Source organism: Myripristis murdjan, chromosome 1 (assembly GCF_902150065.1).
Source record: "Myripristis murdjan chromosome 1, fMyrMur1.1, whole genome shotgun sequence".
NCBI classification, from domain to species: Eukaryota; Metazoa; Chordata; class Actinopteri; order Holocentriformes; family Holocentridae; genus Myripristis; species Myripristis murdjan.
Window position 1 is genome coordinate 18,327,692 of NC_043980.1, and position 18,390 is coordinate 18,346,081.

Here is an 18,390-nt window from a genome sequence, read left to right on the forward strand (position 1 = left end):
TAGGGTCTCCACCAAAGAAACATGTTATCTTATTGTGTGAATTATTTATTTATTTATTTTTTACCAGGGCTTCACCACAATAATTCATTTATAATGGGACTTTGGCCACATTTTACCCTTATCAAAAAAGTGCAGCCCCTGTTATTTGGATCTTGCACTTGGCCATAAACAGGATTTTGACAATATTTTGTTAGCCCCACTGTGTACACAGCATAAACTTTCAAAGGATTACACCTAAGAAATATTTAAATAAATGGACGTCTTTATTATCTTATCTGTTCAAACTGTTCAAACAAGCCGACAGAACAAGACTACAGAGAAACCAAATGCCAAGATCCTGTGCAGCATGATAGGATTCCAGATGCAGCAAATGGAAAAATCAGAACATATCTCAAGATGGTAAAGACAAACACTGATCGGATGTCTGTGGTATAGGTATGGCCTGCCAGATTCTCAAAATTAAACAGCATGGTATGGATTCTACAACACATATATTGCACTCTGACCTCTTTCACGGGCAATTCAACAAATTCACAATTTTCTAACAAAACAAAACAAAACAAAACAAGAAAAATGCCCCCAATATTAATAACCCCCTGGCTAATATCTTGGCCCATGTTTAGTGAAGTCCATGAATGAACAGACATTTAGTTGTAGCTGTAGTAAACGGTGCAGCAAAGTCTCTTCGTGTTGAACTTGTTCAGCTGTTTTTAATGTCCTGCACAAACAGCCATAGAGAGACCACAGTTTTACAGACCACAAAAAATATAAATTCATGAAAAATAATATCTATAGTATAATATTGAAAAGGCTCCAAATCCTTTGTTGATCTGTCAAAATGTGAAGTGCCTAAAAATGTGGATGGACTAGCTGCCAGAGAATCATGCTGGCATAATGATGAAAGTTTAGAGGAAAAACTAGTTCAGCCTAACATGTATACCTTTGAGATTGTTTATACATATATATATATAATCTAAGGCAACAGGATAACCACTGTGAAACTCTAGCTCGGAGGACTCGGAAGACATGCACTATGTGTCAGGCACTTTCTTGCAATTCACTGATGATAAATTCACAGGCAGAGAAGGGTGAATCCACTGTCCGGGTTGGTGGTGAAAGTGACGGGTTGGAGAGCTGAATTCTCTACTGTGCTGAGTGGCTTCTGCACTCAGTGTTTTGGCAGCATTACTGAAGACTGTGCTGACGACTGTAACACAAACAAAACATGGGTTTAAAATAAATGAATGCATAAATGAATAATTAAATAAATATAAATCAATAATCACTGATAACCATATGTGACAAAAAAAAAAAAAAAAAAAAAAAAAAAAAGCTAAATTAGGTCATGTACCATCTGAGGCAGCTTATACTAAGACCAAAAAAAAAAAAAAAAAAAGTCTGAAAGGTAGGTTAATTTCCCAGAAGGTCCCAGAAAAGCAAGGAACAAATGAAACAATGTATTTTATGTCAGTCTAGTGGTCTACACCTCATGTTTTAAGCCGCATAACTTTCAAATGAATGCATTCATCATTTCTTAAATCCAAATAAAAGTAATTAAATATTAACCCCTTACTGCCTGAATTTATTTACAATTATCTACAAAAAATAAATTGTTTGTGTTTTTGCCTTCAAGCAGATGCTAAATTATTGGTGGTAGAGTGCTTCCAATACAATTCTTGGTATGTGTGAAATATGCATCAACAGCATCAGTCGGATACACACACCACCTCGGCTGCATTAAGACTGGAAGTGGTTTGAGGCGAATTCGCGATAATAGTCTGCAAGGGGTTAAGAAGCTCTTACTCTCTATCAAACAAAGGCACTTTTTAAAAGGGTAAGTGAGCAATCCAAACCTGTTTACCCCAGACAAACTGGAAGTACTTCAGAGGAATGTAATATTATTCATGTGAATTCTTTTTGATGATTTTTTTTTTTTTTTTAATTATTTTGAAGACACATGTAAACACACTAATCATGCAGTATCATGTATTTGAGCATTGTGAAAACTTGGTATAGTGCTGTTAACACCATACAACATGTACCACGGATACTGACTGAAGCATTTAACCGCACCACGAAAGGCATGATTACAGACAATGCATTCTTAACATATGAATACAGATTTCCTTTTAAAGTGAAACCGACTGTGCTTTATTTTGATGACAACCTACTATGCAGCATACTGATAATTGCGAAGTCACCCTCCCTTTGTGCAGATTGGCATACTGCTGCAGTTGTTCGTTGCTTGCACTGGGCAGGGCAGCTGGCTTTGTATACAACTCTTAACCTCATAATAATTATCCCTCTCATAAAGGTGTGGTGTCGTGGCGGGACAAACGGCAACGGCGTGAGATGTGAGACACTACCAGTGGGATCTCACTCTGTGATAGCCGGCTGAGATGTATAAAGGCAGTCTTTCACAAGCACTCTGGAAAAAAAAAAAAAAAAAAACTTGTTGACGGTGAGAATGAATCATCAAAGTCCTGACAACTTACTTTCAAGGTCTTTATTGTCTGAGCCCAGTCCATCTGACAGATCTGGGGTATTGCAGTTAACAGGAGACTACTCGCTTTGTTGGCATTCTCCTTCATCGTCTTCAGTACATTGTCAACACAGACCTAGAGAAAGAGAAGGGAAGCAGAGGGGGTATGTTAAGAACCAGTCATAGCTATGCAGATTTCACTTCCTCTTGGTGATAAACACTTAGCGCAAAAAAAAAAGACAGAAAGAAAAAAGAAAGAAAAAAGAAAGAAAGAAAGAAAGAAAAATTTAAAATTAACATGCCATATACCCTATTTGCTGCTGAGGAAAATGTTTGCACTGTGCTGGCTTAACTCTTGATATAATTACTATGGATCTCTCTGTGGCTAAAATCAGCTTTGCCTAGATTAGAATACCAAATGTGTTGACCCAAAGTTTCTTTTCCTTTTATTTTCTATATATTTCTTTTTTTTATTTTTAATGAACATCACAAGAATAGCTGGTTATGGTAAGATGTTTCAGCGGTGCAACAGGCTTGTTTTCAGTTCGCTGTAGTATCAGTGTCATATAAAAATACAATTTCAGTAACAGATCACCACATAAAAACACTTACTGTGAAACACTCTGATCTGTGTCAGTGAAACTCTGCTAAGGTACTAATTATGTGGAATTATTGAGGCACTAAGTTTTTGGCTGCTGCACCCGACATGCCTGTGACCTTAGTAATTACTGCATTAAGATAATATATAAAAGTAACAACTATATTTATGCAGAACTTTTCAATACAGGAAACAAAGTACTTAACATCCAAATCATAAAAGAACAAAAGCATTAGAAATAATGAAAGCACTACAACAGGATAAAAAGGCTAAATAAAACACAAAAATCACAAAACACTTTTGTAAGAATATGTTTCCTTCAAAGAGAAACAAAAAGAGGGAACTGACTCAGCTAATACGAGGAGCCCTAACAGCAAAGCCACAATCATCATAGTTTTAAACCCAGACTTTGTGATTAGGGTGACCTGAAGTCCCAAAAAAATTGGGACAGTCTCAAATTATGAGCAGATATCCCAAATGCCGCATCCTGTTATGTTTGTGCCAAAAATTAGACTAAACCCAAGATTTGATTAGTTATAGTCGAATAAAACATTACTGATCATTGTGAAACATTATTTCCCCCTCAGAAAGGCACTGTTATGTCAGTAGCCTTCATGTTGAAGATAGCAGAAGTTGCAGTTGAGAGCAGGAAAAATGTAGCTGCAGGCAGCCACAGAGTAGTTATCTGACATGCGCGTCACACAGATGTGAGACGCACTGCATTGATAAAATGAGTCAAATAAAATGGTTGTTTCTTTTTCGTAATGGCACAGTTGACTTCACATTCATGGAAAAAATAATACATTTTAGTACTGAGTTTTGACTTTTACACGTTTGACTGTTGCTGTTCAGTTGCACTGAATGTAATGTACTAGAGGCCACGTCCACAGCAGTCACATGACCACGCCCAACCCCGACTCTCCTGTCCTCAATTTCCCCCATTATCATCCGGTCACCCTATTTGCGACTGAAAGCAGAGGATCTCCGGTCATGTCCTCACTCACAGGGGGATAAAACATCCAGAATATACAGTAGGAGGGGTTTAGCCCATGGCCGGCCTTAAAAACAAACAAAACAGCTGTCAGTCAGAGCAAAGCTGCTAAAGTCGGGGTGATATGATCGTACTTTTCTAAATTAGTTATAAGCCAAACACAAGCATTCTTTGTGGCATTTTTTCTCTATTTTGATAGTGACTGTAGACAGAGACAGAGAAGGCAGGGCGTGTGTGTGTTTGTGTGTGTATGAGACATGCACCTAAAAGGTCCAGGCCAGATTCAAACCCAAGCCGCTGCGATAAGGATTTTGATAGGTGTTACATGCTCTACCAGGTGAGCCACCAGGGAACCAAAGCAGCAGCATTTTTTGAACCAACTGCAAACAGTCGATTGAATTCTGACCGAGGCAGGTACACAGGGAGGTACAGCAGGCGAGGCGGGATGAAATAAAAGGGATGGACTAACGACGTGACTGACATCGCTGTAAAACGAAACACAAAGTAAATAGCATTGTACTGATGCTTACTTATCTACTACATTCACATGCATAAACTGAAGCCTTGGCTTACAGGAATCAAAATGTAATCTGTAGGAATTCATGTGATAATATCTCACAGACAAACTGAAAATGAAGAACATTTAGCTAGTAGTACAGTATGTACAATACAGTAGGTTATGGCATAACTTCCATGCCGTTCTCATGTTTACTCCTCGTAACCTTTTTTAACCCCTGAGTGCTTTGTTTTCATCCTAGTGTCAGTGATTAGGTTCTTGTTATTGCGGTGTTCAGGGCCAGGATGGAAGACAGTGAAGCTGATGACTCAGTCTGAGTCAACCTCCTCTGGCAGGGCTTCCACCGGAGGCTGGCAGGCTTGCTTACTGAGGGGGGAGAGGAGACAGAGGGAGGGCAGGAGGTAGTATGAAGCTGGGAGCTGGGACGGAGGGAGGTGGCGGTGGTGGTGGTGGGGGGGGCGGAAGGATGTGGTGAGCGTTCTGCGACAGGAGGGGGAAGAGGTCAGCTGCAGGAACTCGGAAGTGGAGTTGTGAGTTGGGCTCTGGAGCATTGATAGAGAAGCCAAAACTCCCTCAGACACAGTACATCAACTGGCGTGATCCGGGGCGTGTGACAGATAGGTCACTCGGAAGCTGCTAGTCTGTGGTTAGTGTGCGTACAGAGCACAGATGGCAAACAACTCTGGCAAGCACTATCAGATTATTAAGAGTAAACAGACCGCCTAGCCTACTACAATAAAGGAAAAGAAAAGTAAAGCCAAACCACAACAACGACAACTGTGATTTTAAGGCTACATGCCATTCTAAAAAGAAATTTAAAATAAATTTAAAGTCACACTCATAATATTAAAGTGGAGTCTTAGACATTTGTTCACACCTATGCCTTCAAATTCAAATAGCTCCAGTGGAAAGACAAGTGTGTGTTCTTGTCATATTTTATCTCCAAAATATCATGCATGTTTACTATCAGTTCTTTTTTTAAAAAAAATATGCTGACACACAGAAGACCTACAAACAGACAAGGGGATTTCCAAAAAGGAAACTATATACAAGTGTGATTTCTTGTAATCTGTGGGACATTACATTTGTATTGTAAATACCTCGAGCTACAAGCATTTTATTTTTCTTCTTTATTAGGTGTAGCTCTATGTGTACATACAATATTTATGGAACATACTGTTTACTCAGTTGACACTTGTTATCAGAGAAATCTAAACAGCTGGAGAATTGGAGAATTTTTACTTGAAACAGACATCAAGCGTCTTGTTTTCACATAATTTAGTAAGGTTTTCTTAAACTGTTGTTACACCATATGTCTCTAACATTTTTGATGCATGTATGCTCCTGATATACAGTTTGAATTGTGTTTGTCTTTTAACAGCTAATATTAGATACTGAATTCTCTTTGTATCAGCACTGCTGGTGCTTTAACTGTGAAAAAAGATTTCCACTCACAAGTATTGTCCAGTTGTTTGTGATAATGTCACATGAGCTTAGTGAAGCAGTTTGGAACCAATCTGTTCTCCTCCTGAGTGCTGAAAAACTATTCCTGCTCTTCCTGCAGCTAAACTGTAATTTTCTAAGGGGGCAGTACAATGTACAATGGAGATTTTCACGAACCAAGTCATGTTCATTCAAAACAAATCCAGACAGACCTGAGGTGACCACACCATCTGAAGACCATTACATCAAGTTAATGTCTATATGAGATGTATCCAATTTACAAAGCCAATTAAACAAAGAATGTCCTACTCCACTTAGTAAAAGTAAATATTGGAAATGTTCAGTCATGGGAATGTTACATGGATTCTGGAGTTGGTGACTCGCACAGGATCTACTACACTCTGGCCGCTCTACTCTGCGGATGCACGCCACCCCCTCTGGCTTATTCATTTTTCAGCGGGACAATGACCCTGAACATGGATCGAAACTAAACCAGGGCTGACAGAAGGCCAGGAAAGAGCTTGCGGTGCTGCTTTGCACTCAACCCTATTGAACATCTGAGAACACATTTGAAAAAGGCAAAACATGCAGTAACATCACAGGACAATCTCTGAAATGCTATAAAAATCGCTGGAATAAATTCTGCAAAAACTTTTTAGAATTTTTGCTAAACAGAGTTTGAGCTGTAGTTAAGGAAAACTTTAGACACATGAAATATTGATATTTTTCCAGGAAAAAATAACTTTTTGAATAGGACTCCTGAAAAATTATGTAATCTTGTATAAGAAATATTATTTGACACCAGAAAATGTAGTCCCAATACTTCTGGACCCAACTCATACAACTCATTATTTGAGATTTCTACTTCTGAAACTTCTTGGTTTGATTGATTTTTCCTGTGAGTCAATGTTGCTTTGTGACAGAGACACAGAGAGAGCAGAGCAGCAAAGGGATCAAAGTAACAAAAATGGCTGTTAGGACCACCAGCCTGACACTCACCACCTCCTCATGTTCTTTCCAGCAGTCGTAGTCTGTGGCCATTGCAATGCTGGCATAGCACAGGCCGGCCTCCTTGGCCAGGACCACCTCTGGCACACTGGTCATATTGATGACGTCAGCGCCCCACTGGCGGAACATCAGGCTCTCTGCCCGTGAGGAAAAGCGGGGGCCCTCAATAGTCAGCACAGTGCCCCGCACATGGCACTTGATCCCCAGGCTCCGTGCCACCTCCACCAAAACCTGCACCAGGGCAGAGAGTTATAAGGTGTCTCTACACGGGGAACAAGAGGAGCAGTGGGAACTACTTGAAATGACTGAGAGATGCAATTAATCTATTCCTCTAAAATGTGAAAAATAAGGAATGAGATACTGCCTGCCATGTAGTGCCTGCTGACCTCAACGCTGCTTCTCACAACTGCAGCTAAGCAGATAGTTATCTAACATCCAAGGCTGTCCTCAACAAAGATTTTTTTGGTGAACCAATAATTATTTCTGCTGACCAAACAGGATTTTTTTTAAGCAAACTGAATAAAGGAAACAAAAAATAGAATATGCAATAGAATATTGCAACATCTTTCTGATGCTATAAATGTGTATGACTAAGATGAAGTGCTTCTCACTTCAGACACTGTGAAATTCAGAGACTGTAGTTAGGCCACAGTAACACACAGCAAAAGTCGGTTCTATTTCCACTCGTCATGTACCGCCAATCCTTTCATTTTCACTATGACAAATCAACTAAGTTAGCAAACGCAGTCACTGTGTATAATTTACGATATCTTGTGCAGTCTGCAAGACAATCATAATCACCGTCATACAGAGATGTTCTACATCTGACCAAATACTGCATAAAATTGGAGACGCACAGATTCCAGACTTGACTTACTGTCAGATCAAGACAAACCTAAGCAATGACGAGTCTGGTTCTTACCGGTCTTGTCAGCTTTTGGTCTTAATTGAAAAAGACAAACATTTAAGTTGGTGGATTTACCTGTTAGACAGGTGCAACTGCTGGGAATTTTTCCTTTGTTGTGGTGGAATAACTATTTAACACCGAAGCAATTTAGGTCAACAAAAAACATGCTGACCAAACATCTAAATTAACCAGTGGTTTCAGTTCTACTTAAATCGGTATACTGAGGACAATGGGATACACTGTTTTTCCGGTTTGACCAAGCAACTATCAGGCAAAAGGTAGCCATATATGATTAGTTTACAATGATTTCAAATCATAGTGAAACTGTAATGCAGTATCATTCATATGACATGCTACGCTGTAGTCTGGGTAGTACTCATTTTTTAGGAGTATTTAATGCATGAACATGTTTAGAATGCAGGAAGTGAAGCTATGGATGGGACAGACCCCTGATTATAGCTCAGTGAAATGCACAGGTAGTGGTGGACTCGCCTCTCTGGTCCTGTTGCAAAACGGCTCTGCCATGGGAATGTGACACACGCCTGGAGGACTGGAGGGCTGTCCGTCAAACAGTGTCTGAGCTCTCTTGGTTGTCCTGGAAGAGAAAAAAAAAACAAAGTACTGAATGTTGGGGTTAAGGCATCTCAGGAAAATAAGAAAAATCACTGTTGGGTTCAGTTCCTAGCAAATAGTTAGCTCAATCAATATGCAAACAAAAATGAAAGTGATTTATTTTTTGCAAGCAGCTCATGCCAACGTCCCAGAAGATTAATTGTATAATTCTATAAAGTGATAATAATCATCTCAGCAATAATTTGTCTCCTAGATTTTATAAAGCCTAAGAGCAGGAGTTATAAGGAAAGGGGGAATCCTGGTTCAAGCCTGGAGGAGGAACACACATGTTTGTGCAGTCTGCCTCCAAACTGCAGAGGGGCTGACTGAATCAATGACAATAGGCAAATCAGCACGCCCATCACATCATGCTTTCATTCTCATTATTTGTTCTGACTAAATTTACATAACTGCTGCATACAAAAAAAGTTTTGCTCATTAGGAAAGAGTGACAGCTTTGATAAAAATGTAGGTTTATAGCGAGTTTTCCTTCCGACCAAACAACACATCTTCAGCTAGAGAGGAGCCAGAAATCGATTAAATCACTTGCTGCAGTTTATGGTTGTAATGAAAACCTACAGACTCTAAGCCCACAATTGCACATGGTTTGAGACCTCTCTTCTTTCCTTTTCCTGGTAATAAACGTGAAAGGTGCATATACATCTGGACTCCTACTTTGTGATGGCGCTGAACGGAAAGAAGAAGAAGAAGAACAAGCAGTGAAAAGAACAGTTTGCAAACTGCAGGGTCCCATGTAGATTTTTTATGGGATCTTTATCATTAATCTATGAAAATCTTGAACGATTCTTTTATAGCTATCTGGGGTTATATGCAAAAACAGAGAGAAGCAGCATCCTAATCTCCAGTCAAGCCCCTAACAGTCTTTGAGTGTCCAGGACTGCTGAGTCAGTGGGTTTCCAGCAGGCTCACTGCCAGCTCCTGTCTCATGCCCCGTTTGTCTTTAAGGAGACAGGCACGAGCACACAAGAGATTGCCTCACCCTGCTGTGCTGCAAGGATCGAGGATTCTGAATTATACTGGAACTTCTCTGATCATTTTAACAAGACTGAATTTTCCTGCGATCAGTTACTAAAAAGTTCACTTCTGTTCCACTATTTTGATCATTATGCAATGGTGTCGGTCAGAAAACTAGAAACATGTATTAGTAGCCTTGACTGGAGCGTTTACTTGCGTTTCCTTCTATTGTCTCACTGAATACCACATAAAAACACTGTTATTTCAGATGGTTAGCCACATTTGAAATTCAGTGGGAGGTTTATCACTTTTTTTTTTTTTTTTTTTTTTTTAAACAAAGATGCCTGACCAATATCTTGTTCACAATCCCAGACTTGGAATGCTTAGGCCTGTGCATATGAATAGATAGTTTCAGCTAGCTGTAGTTCTACTTCACTGAAAAGCAACCACAGCAGTGCATGTGACAAACTATGTGCTGACTACAATACTTGATTCTGCTAAAGAAATCGAGTTACCTTAGCGTGGTATGTAATCACTGTTACTGAGAGTGGCTTCACCGGCCATTAATTATCAAATAGTTAAATTATGTAATGCAACAATGGAGAGATGTACTGTGGACAATGAGAGGCTACTACACCATACACTGCAAAACATCCAATAAACACCTATTCCAAAATGCAGCTCATGTCTCTTAGGAGATCTAGGCACAAGTTCATTTTTGACTAATGTTTTACAGGGAGACAGTAACATAAATGCATAGTTGTTATAAGTTTGTCAAAGATCTTATTTATTCATATTATTGCATTATTTTAGTATAGATTGTGACACAGACAGGCATCTTCATGTAAGTTAACATCACAAGATGCCACCTGAGCACCTGTCAGATACGCCTCTGTTGAAGCAAGATAAAGTATTAAGAAATTTAACAAATAATCCACCAAAAGTATGAAAACTACCACAGGACACAAGAATGTGACCCTGACAAAGGTGGTATTTCAAAAGGGGCTAAAAGAGGAGGATTTGGAGCCCTTGCCCAAAAAGCTGCTCAGGTCTGTGTGAGCCTGTAATGCTCAAAACCGAGCAAAGCAGGCACTAACCTCAATAGTAGTCAGGCGTTCGGTTGGGAGGAACACATGTAAAACAGAGGTGATGATATAACTATTGTGGCATTAATAAACTAAAGCCTTCAGAAGTAATGCTGTCACATGCTTCAGGACAAGTCCAAACAAGTCCCAACAAGCTACTTCCTCATTTCTGATAAACAGATCTTGTCTGTGCTTGATAGTGGTGGTTAGGCTATTCATCAGCTTCAGCAACACGGGTTAGCGAGAAGATAGTGAACTTGCTGTTACGCTACACATGTATGAGAGAGAATACACTGTCGGCACTGTGGCAAGGCATTCTGCTATTTATCGTAATTCAGCCAGCTGTATGCTGACTTGCAGTACACAAATAAGTCATCTACTTTAATTGTAAGCACACCTCCCATTGTGCATTCTGAGTCACTGAATGGAATTTGTTTAAGCAGCCAACTGAGAGTGGCACAACATGCTCCTATGTCCACAATGTATTATTCAATCTGTTGTTCATGTCCACACCTCAAGATCATGACAATGTTGGTGAGATGGCATGTGCTACTGTGTAGCTTTTTGCACGTGAATACAACAAAAAAATACTTCGATTTACCCAGCACTATGTTGATATTCAACACTTGCTGCCAAAATAATACAATGAACCCCCGAGGAGGAATAATTGATGTTTTTATGTTCCGTGATTACTTTAAATCCTAATTATCTAACTTGGTGAAAATACAGGATTATTGTCATGATAGAGTATTTGGACAAAAATGTGCAACAAACTGTATGTATTTATCAGGGAAAAAAACGGTTTCTTTACAGATGAGACTACAACAGCACAGTCAATAAATACAGCCAGCACACACTTTACTCATAATATGACAGCAGCTGAACTTTCAGACTGGAAGAGGAAAAGGTGCATCTTTACGTGAGCAAAACGCTCAACACAACAGATAAGAGATGGAATTAGCTCCAGTAAATGGAAACGGAAGTGAGAACAAAGGGTTGAAAATTCTCACAGGTTAAAGAAAGTGATACTTAACGAAAAGCAAGGAAGGCAGGAAGGAACCCTGACAGTGTACAAAATACCTCTGTAGTAAAATTCCTCTGACAGATCATCTGTCATCTTAGTGGTGTTATCTACTGCCCTAGGTACTATGTCATAAATGACAATACCTGTGAATCTTAGTAAAGCCCTAGGCACACAAGAATACTTAACTCACAGGTCAAGCCTTTTTACCTTTCTTCATACACAAAGTCTGCAAATGTAGATCAATTATCAGGATAGTTAACGATGACAAATGTGTCAAAATGATGAGCCATGTTTTTTTTTTTCTTTTTCTTTTTTCTTTCCTGTTTTCACTATCGATATCTGGACTCTCTTGACATGCAGTAACATGAATCCTGTCAGTGAGATGTGTGGGAAGATACCTTAATTAGTGCAGACATTCACCTTTACTGTCCTTAACATTCATTACAAGCCAACAACCACTGTGATTTTGACAGGATGAATTCTGAACCATGAGAATACAGTAATATCCTCAGCAGTATCAGGCCTGGTTTATGAGACAATGTCCCATAATGCCACAGTTTTATTTACATAATCCTCATACTCTGGCGACCCCTTGCGTTTAATGTCAAAGAGCTCAATCTATTTAATTAAGCAGTAACACGAAAATGTGCCAAGGCCTTATGCATACTGGATTGTATAAGCTGTGTTAACAGGAACAAGGTTGGTGCAATACTGCATAATCATTTGGCTCCCTACTTTGCCTTGAAACTGATATTACTAACAAGTAAAACAGATGTTTAATCTAGACAATGTGTTGCTTTTAGTCCTCCTCAAAAAAACAAAAGAAAAACATGACTAACTCTGGGCATCACACAATGCTTTCTGATGCCCTGCCAGAATGGCAAGTCCACAGGAAAAGCTGAAACTATCTCCTCATGTTCCGCCTAATCACAGTCAGCAAAAGCCATACTAAAATCACCTTGTAAATTTACAAATAAAAAATAAACAAGCAAGCAAACAAACAAATACATATATAAAAACGTTTCCTTGCTGAGATGATATTATTCCATCAAATTGTAGATATATCATTTTGGAATTAAACTAAATGTTATACTGTACTTTAGTGCACATGCCAAAATCACAAGGTCTGGTAATAATAGTTTTGTATGACCAACTTTTGGCATTATGCTGTTCAAACAGACTGATTTCATTCATTATCAACTTCAATGAGAGTGGAGGATCTACTCAGTTTGGTGTGGTTTCTGGTTGGAACGAAAACCTGCCAAGTCTCATATCTCCGTGCGACACTACATGGCTTCCTAATCCAACTAAAAATGAACCAACACAGTCACAGTATGCTGACAGGCTACAAGGAGATAACCCTCTGGGGACGAGCTTTATAATCTCTGCTATCAAACTGGAGTCTTTTTAAAAGGTGAATAAATCAAAAAATGGTTACATCTGGCAAGGTGCTGGCCAGGTAAATCAAGTGAATTAACTGGTAGGACAGAAAACTAGTGGCATTTTGTTGCAGTTTAGGTTGGTATTTTGGTGGAGTTCAGTAGCTGCTGCATTTTTTGGGCACTGTCAGGCCTAGACTTTTTCGGGGCTTCAAAGAGGTTTTTTTTTTTGTGTGAGATGCAAGACAATTATTTCTCCCTCTATAGTTCAGAAGCTGCCAGCAAGAAGACAGGCATTCTCTCACAAAAGCTGTATCTCAACTACAAGTATCTGATGAAAAAAGTAACTTAGAAAAGAGATTTCCAAGACAGTAGCCCAAGAAGTGGTTGCGTCAGTCAAAAATGTAAAACGTCTGGTCCCAATGGAATTAATGTTGAGTTTATGAGGAAAAAAAGATGGACCCTCTGGTAAACCTACATTTATATTCATAGAAAGTTGGTAAAATTCCACATAGTTTGAATTACACTTTGTATTATGTTGTAAAACTGTTGGAAAAAAATATATATAAATAGGATTACTACCTAGAATAAAATTTAGATGCTGGGGACAGTCTGTACACTAGCGATACACAGGATGCAGTTAGATCCATGGACACTGCGGATCGGGGGGCCCAGATCTTAAAAATTAACATTCTGATTAATAGCGGATGGTTTTGGATGAGTGAAATAATACATAATTAACGAGGAAAATATTACTTACATTCTCTTAAACGTGAACATATTTTAAGATTCATTTTCCTCAAATGTCCATTCAGGTGTGGGTATCTAAATCTGAGAAAATAATTTATCTGGGTGAGTGGCAGGTGGAAGTTTATGTGTGCAAACCACATGGATTCAGGATGACATCAGAGTTGATCCGCACCCCTCTACTGTATACTGTAAACAATATCTTCAGGAAATCTAAAATTTTACCGCACGCATACACACAAGAAAATAAACGAATTCTGAATCTTAAACTCGGATGACAATTTTCACTCACCTGTCAATGAACTGATCAATGATGACAATGTCTCCTGGCTGAATCTCCTCTCGGAGCGAGCCGCAGGCAGTGGTGGCCAGCACATGTGTGCATCCCTCTTCCCTCAGTGCCCAGATGTTGGCCTGGTAGTTCACATTGGATGGCATTATCGTGTGCTGCCTCCCATGCCTGAGGATGGGCAGGAGGCAATGTACTCATGATATACACTGGTTTTCAATGTTTTGGAGGTCAATAAAATAAATGAATAAATGTATAATGTTACAATTGGATTCTACAAACTAGCTGCTATAGGTACAGGAATATACTGGAGGAAAATAAACACTTTTTCTATTTCCAATGACACAAAACTGGGAGTTGTATTTCATGCCTTAAGGGATTTTTGAAGGGTACAAAGTTTTGCCACTAGATGGTGCTAGTAAGCAACATTTTCGTTCAGCGCACAAGCTGCTTCCTTACCTTGCAAGGAGCACACACTCAACGTTTTTGATCTTCCCTATGATCAGAGCATCCGATGGCTATATGAGAAGAGCAGAATGAACAGTTAAGAAAATGACTGTCATTTAAAACCCCACCCACATAATTGGTCCACACACAAGTAGAGCAACAAGTGTTTTGATTATCACAAATTCAAAAACATGAAACTAACCTTTCCATATGGTGTCTCAACATAACGTTCAGTTCTTCCCTCCAAGATGTCTGGATCATCAAGGCCAGAACCACCAATTATTCCAATCTAAAGAAAATCATAGCAGAGAGAGAAAGGAAAATCAATCACATTTATCACAAGTCATATCTGGAAAACTGACCTAGGGTTAAAGTCAAGAGGTAAATTTTATTTATTTGCAGGGAAGTTCCACAACAGGGAAAAGAGAGTGCGGGAAGACCCAAAGCAAAAACAGAAGTGCCTGTTCAAAAGCGCTAAGAGTAACAGGTGAGTGTCTCTCAATACAGTACTAAAATTTCCCCAGTTTTTGTTCTACCTCTTCTCTTGCACACCTGAGCCGCTTAAAGGCCTTATGCTGATTGGCTGAACAGCTGCAACAGCTCTCTGAACTTGGACAGCATGAAAGTGTGCCAGAGACGGCAAGGAACCTGAGATGGTTCACTCAGATGCCATTTCCTTCATCACTTCTGGAAAAAAGCAAACTTGGGCACCGAAATTTAAAGTGAATTGGATGTGTTTATTTTCCCTCTACTAATAAGAGTACACAAGGCTTTTTTATTGGAGCAACATATTTGAAGCGTGTTGGCTATTATTATGGAGATATTTTTTAGATTTTTAAATTAGTGCAAAACTGTCCTCTGTGCCATGCATGAAAGGGGTGTTTGCTTTTCCTTATAACAATGCACCACCTCCTGTTATTGAATTCATATAAAGTAACAGTATTAAGCCCACGGTATGAATAGCTAACATTAGCTTCGTACATGAAGTCTGCTATGGCAGCTGCTACATCTGGGGACACACTAGAGGACTTTCTGTAGGATTTCCAGTGTTTGCCTTCATTTGCATAATCCTGAGTTTCCTGAGAATAAGAAACTCCCAGTAGAAACTGTCCTGTAGTGTGACACCCCAGCTACCCAGATTTAGTGCTCCTAGGACAAAATCAAACATGTTTCAAATTGTCTCTCGTCCTTAGGGCAGGACGGGGATTTAAAAACAAGAAGCAGCAGAATTAACTGTTGTGAGCAGTCATGTAAACTGCCATCCTCTAGAACATTAGTTGTCAAATTTGACACTTTGAAGGAGCGAGAGCACAGCGGCATTCGGCAAACCGCAGCTGAAAAGAGCTGCTCTAAGGACAACTGCTTCTCTTTCGTGATGACCACAGTTACACCTCGCCCTGAATCCTCTGAGTAGCCTTTAACTGGGTCAGGTGTGCAAGAGTAAAGCTGGAACAAAAACATCCAGGACAGGCAGTATTTGAGGACTTAGCAAAAAAAGCACAACAAAGCAGTACTGAATATGTCATACACAGCGAAAAGCCATTAAAAAAATGTAGCCTTTCAAACGATTCAGCTGATAAGGTGCTTTATGGAAGGATATTCGAACCATTAAGGAGTATTGCAATTTATAGTGTTGTTTCCCCAAGACAAATTAGGAAAAAAGTTGTCACTCACACAATAACAGAAAAGCTCGCCTAATGTTTTGATCATTTTGTGGACATTTTACTTTCAGCCAAAAGCCTTTAAATTGTTGAAGCACCATCTTTTTCCTTAATGTGTCTTAGGGAAACAACACTAAATTTTTTGTGATAGATCACCCAGTTGAAATTCAGTGAAACAGCACCCGTTTCCTAATTACATAATTTGTTACTAAGGTTATTGTTGGATGATCTTTCTGTTTGTTGCATAGTAACCATGTTGTTTAGCTGCTGAGTTTCCTCTGTGGTTGTTTTGCAGCAATGGTGGCAGTAGTTGATTTTCCACATCCACCACTGTTGGCTGCCATTTTATTTCTACTGCAGATTGCGGCACTTAAACTTTGTATATAGTATATTTGGACACTGAGCTACTTCTATGCACTGAGCCAATCATTAAGTTTTGTTAATGTCCTATTTAACTGAGCTGTGGAGGTGCACCATGTCTGAGTGAATGAATGTAAAGTTCAAGTTAAGGTTCAAGTTTATTTAAAGCCCAGCATCACTGTTTACAGTGTGAGAGGGCTTTAGCCTGCATGCCCACAAGCTGACAACAAACAGGAGGAGGCCCTCTGACTTTAACCTCACAGAGGATAGAGGAAACACTGCAATCCTATTAAGAAATTTGCAAAACAAGAGCATGTCTAAAAGTCCTTGTCAAGTATGGTCTCTTCTTGTGGACTGTGGTGTACAACTAAGTTCAATGTTTCAGCTTTAACTTTAAAACAAATGATTTTACAACTGGATTAACATAAAACAAGCATAGCTGCCTACAAATTACAGTACAAACTCTTGGTACTTTCCACCCCTCAACTTTTGCCTGGTGTTACATTGAACATGCAGTGTACGGAGTGCTGTCAGCTGCTGCAGCGTTGCATTGGCCATTACACGTGGCTGTGACTGTATTTTACCGCTAGTGGGGACAGTATGAGCCACATCGACTTGCCATGGCTGCCTTGGCTAGATCAAATTAGCTGGTATAACCTTAGACGCAAAACTCATTTCCCACCCGTATTCCTGATGGAGATGCTGTGACCGTGACCAAACCAGCTGGTTAGGTGTGGACACTAGGTTTAGGATTGTTAACTTCCAGCCTCAAACCTTAACACGTTAAGTTTGGGCATAAGGACAGAGAGCGACTTCCGTGTAGCTAATATCTGGAGTTGTTAAGCGACACTGGCAAAGGCGTTGTAGCTCATGCCTGGAGTTGTAAAGAGGCTTAAACACAGCGACGTTAAAACGTACACATGGTCGTGTGTTGTGAGGATGTTAGCAGAGGTCCTTAAAGGCTTGCAGACTAAAAGCTAACACTAGCTGCCAGCTCCAACTCACCCAGACGCGTTGGGAAGAGAGCGCACATCTGGCATTAATTTAATATATCTAACGTTATCTGGGCTATTATTTCTCAACGTTTTGCCACAGTCTCCTGGCTCAAACACGAGGTCTTCACTCGGTAAAGCCTGCTGTAGCGTTAGTTATTACCTTAATGTGAATGTTGGAAGCCATGATGATGTATAATGAAGGTTTCTCCAAGTTGTGAGGGAGGATGCTAGCTGGCGATAGCTGCTACGGCGACAGTTCACGATGTTTGTAAAGTGCGCAGCTCTTTCGCTTCCTGTTTAGGGATCGCTCTTTCAAAATAAACGCCCGCATCTGCTCCGAAACGTAACCTCATCATGTTGTGTGCAGGGATGAAAGCGAGACCATATACCGCCACCGGAAACAGAGCCAGCATGCTCTTCAGTCACCTGTCCTCTTTGAAGGGGCCCTATGAAGCATGCACAGCTGCCAATACTCATGCCAGTTTGTATTTACACTCCCTGCTTGTTCAGGCACATGGCCTATTAGCTGGTGCCATGTCTGATGTGTGAATGAGTCTGTAATGAAGATTAACTACTAACCAACAAACAGACAAGAGATAACCCAGATACCCATATGGTGACACAGGCCACTAGGTTTTGATAAACTAAAACGCCAGGACCTTTTCAGACTCCAGTATCTGAAAAGCCCTCAGCAAAAGGCTTATTTATAATGGCTTCAGTGACACTGTTGTGAATACAACGTGGATGGAAAAGCTAAATACAGCTGATCTCAAAAAAAAAAAAAAAAAAAAAAAAAAAAGTGTAGCCAATACTTCTGTGGACATTCAAAACCCACTTCTTCTTTCACAAGGGGGGAAAATGAAAGAATGT

General features: G+C 39.7%; 1 protein-coding gene across 1 annotated transcript; it reads right to left on the minus strand.

Annotated features, from left to right (window-relative positions):
- Window positions 1–244: 244 nt before the first annotated feature.
- mtap (methylthioadenosine phosphorylase) lies at window positions 245–17,876 on the minus strand. Its single transcript, XM_030051998.1, has 8 exons — window positions 17,681–17,876; window positions 14,707–14,793; window positions 14,517–14,575; window positions 14,061–14,228; window positions 8,439–8,541; window positions 7,031–7,270; window positions 2,496–2,618; window positions 245–1,207 (listed from the first exon to the last, which is right to left on the minus strand). Exons 1-8 carry the CDS (start codon window positions 17,702–17,704, stop codon window positions 1,169–1,171), a joined length of 843 nt encoding a protein of 280 aa, XP_029907858.1. The 5' UTR covers window positions 17,705–17,876; the 3' UTR covers window positions 245–1,168.
- Window positions 17,877–18,390: the final 514 nt, after the last annotated feature.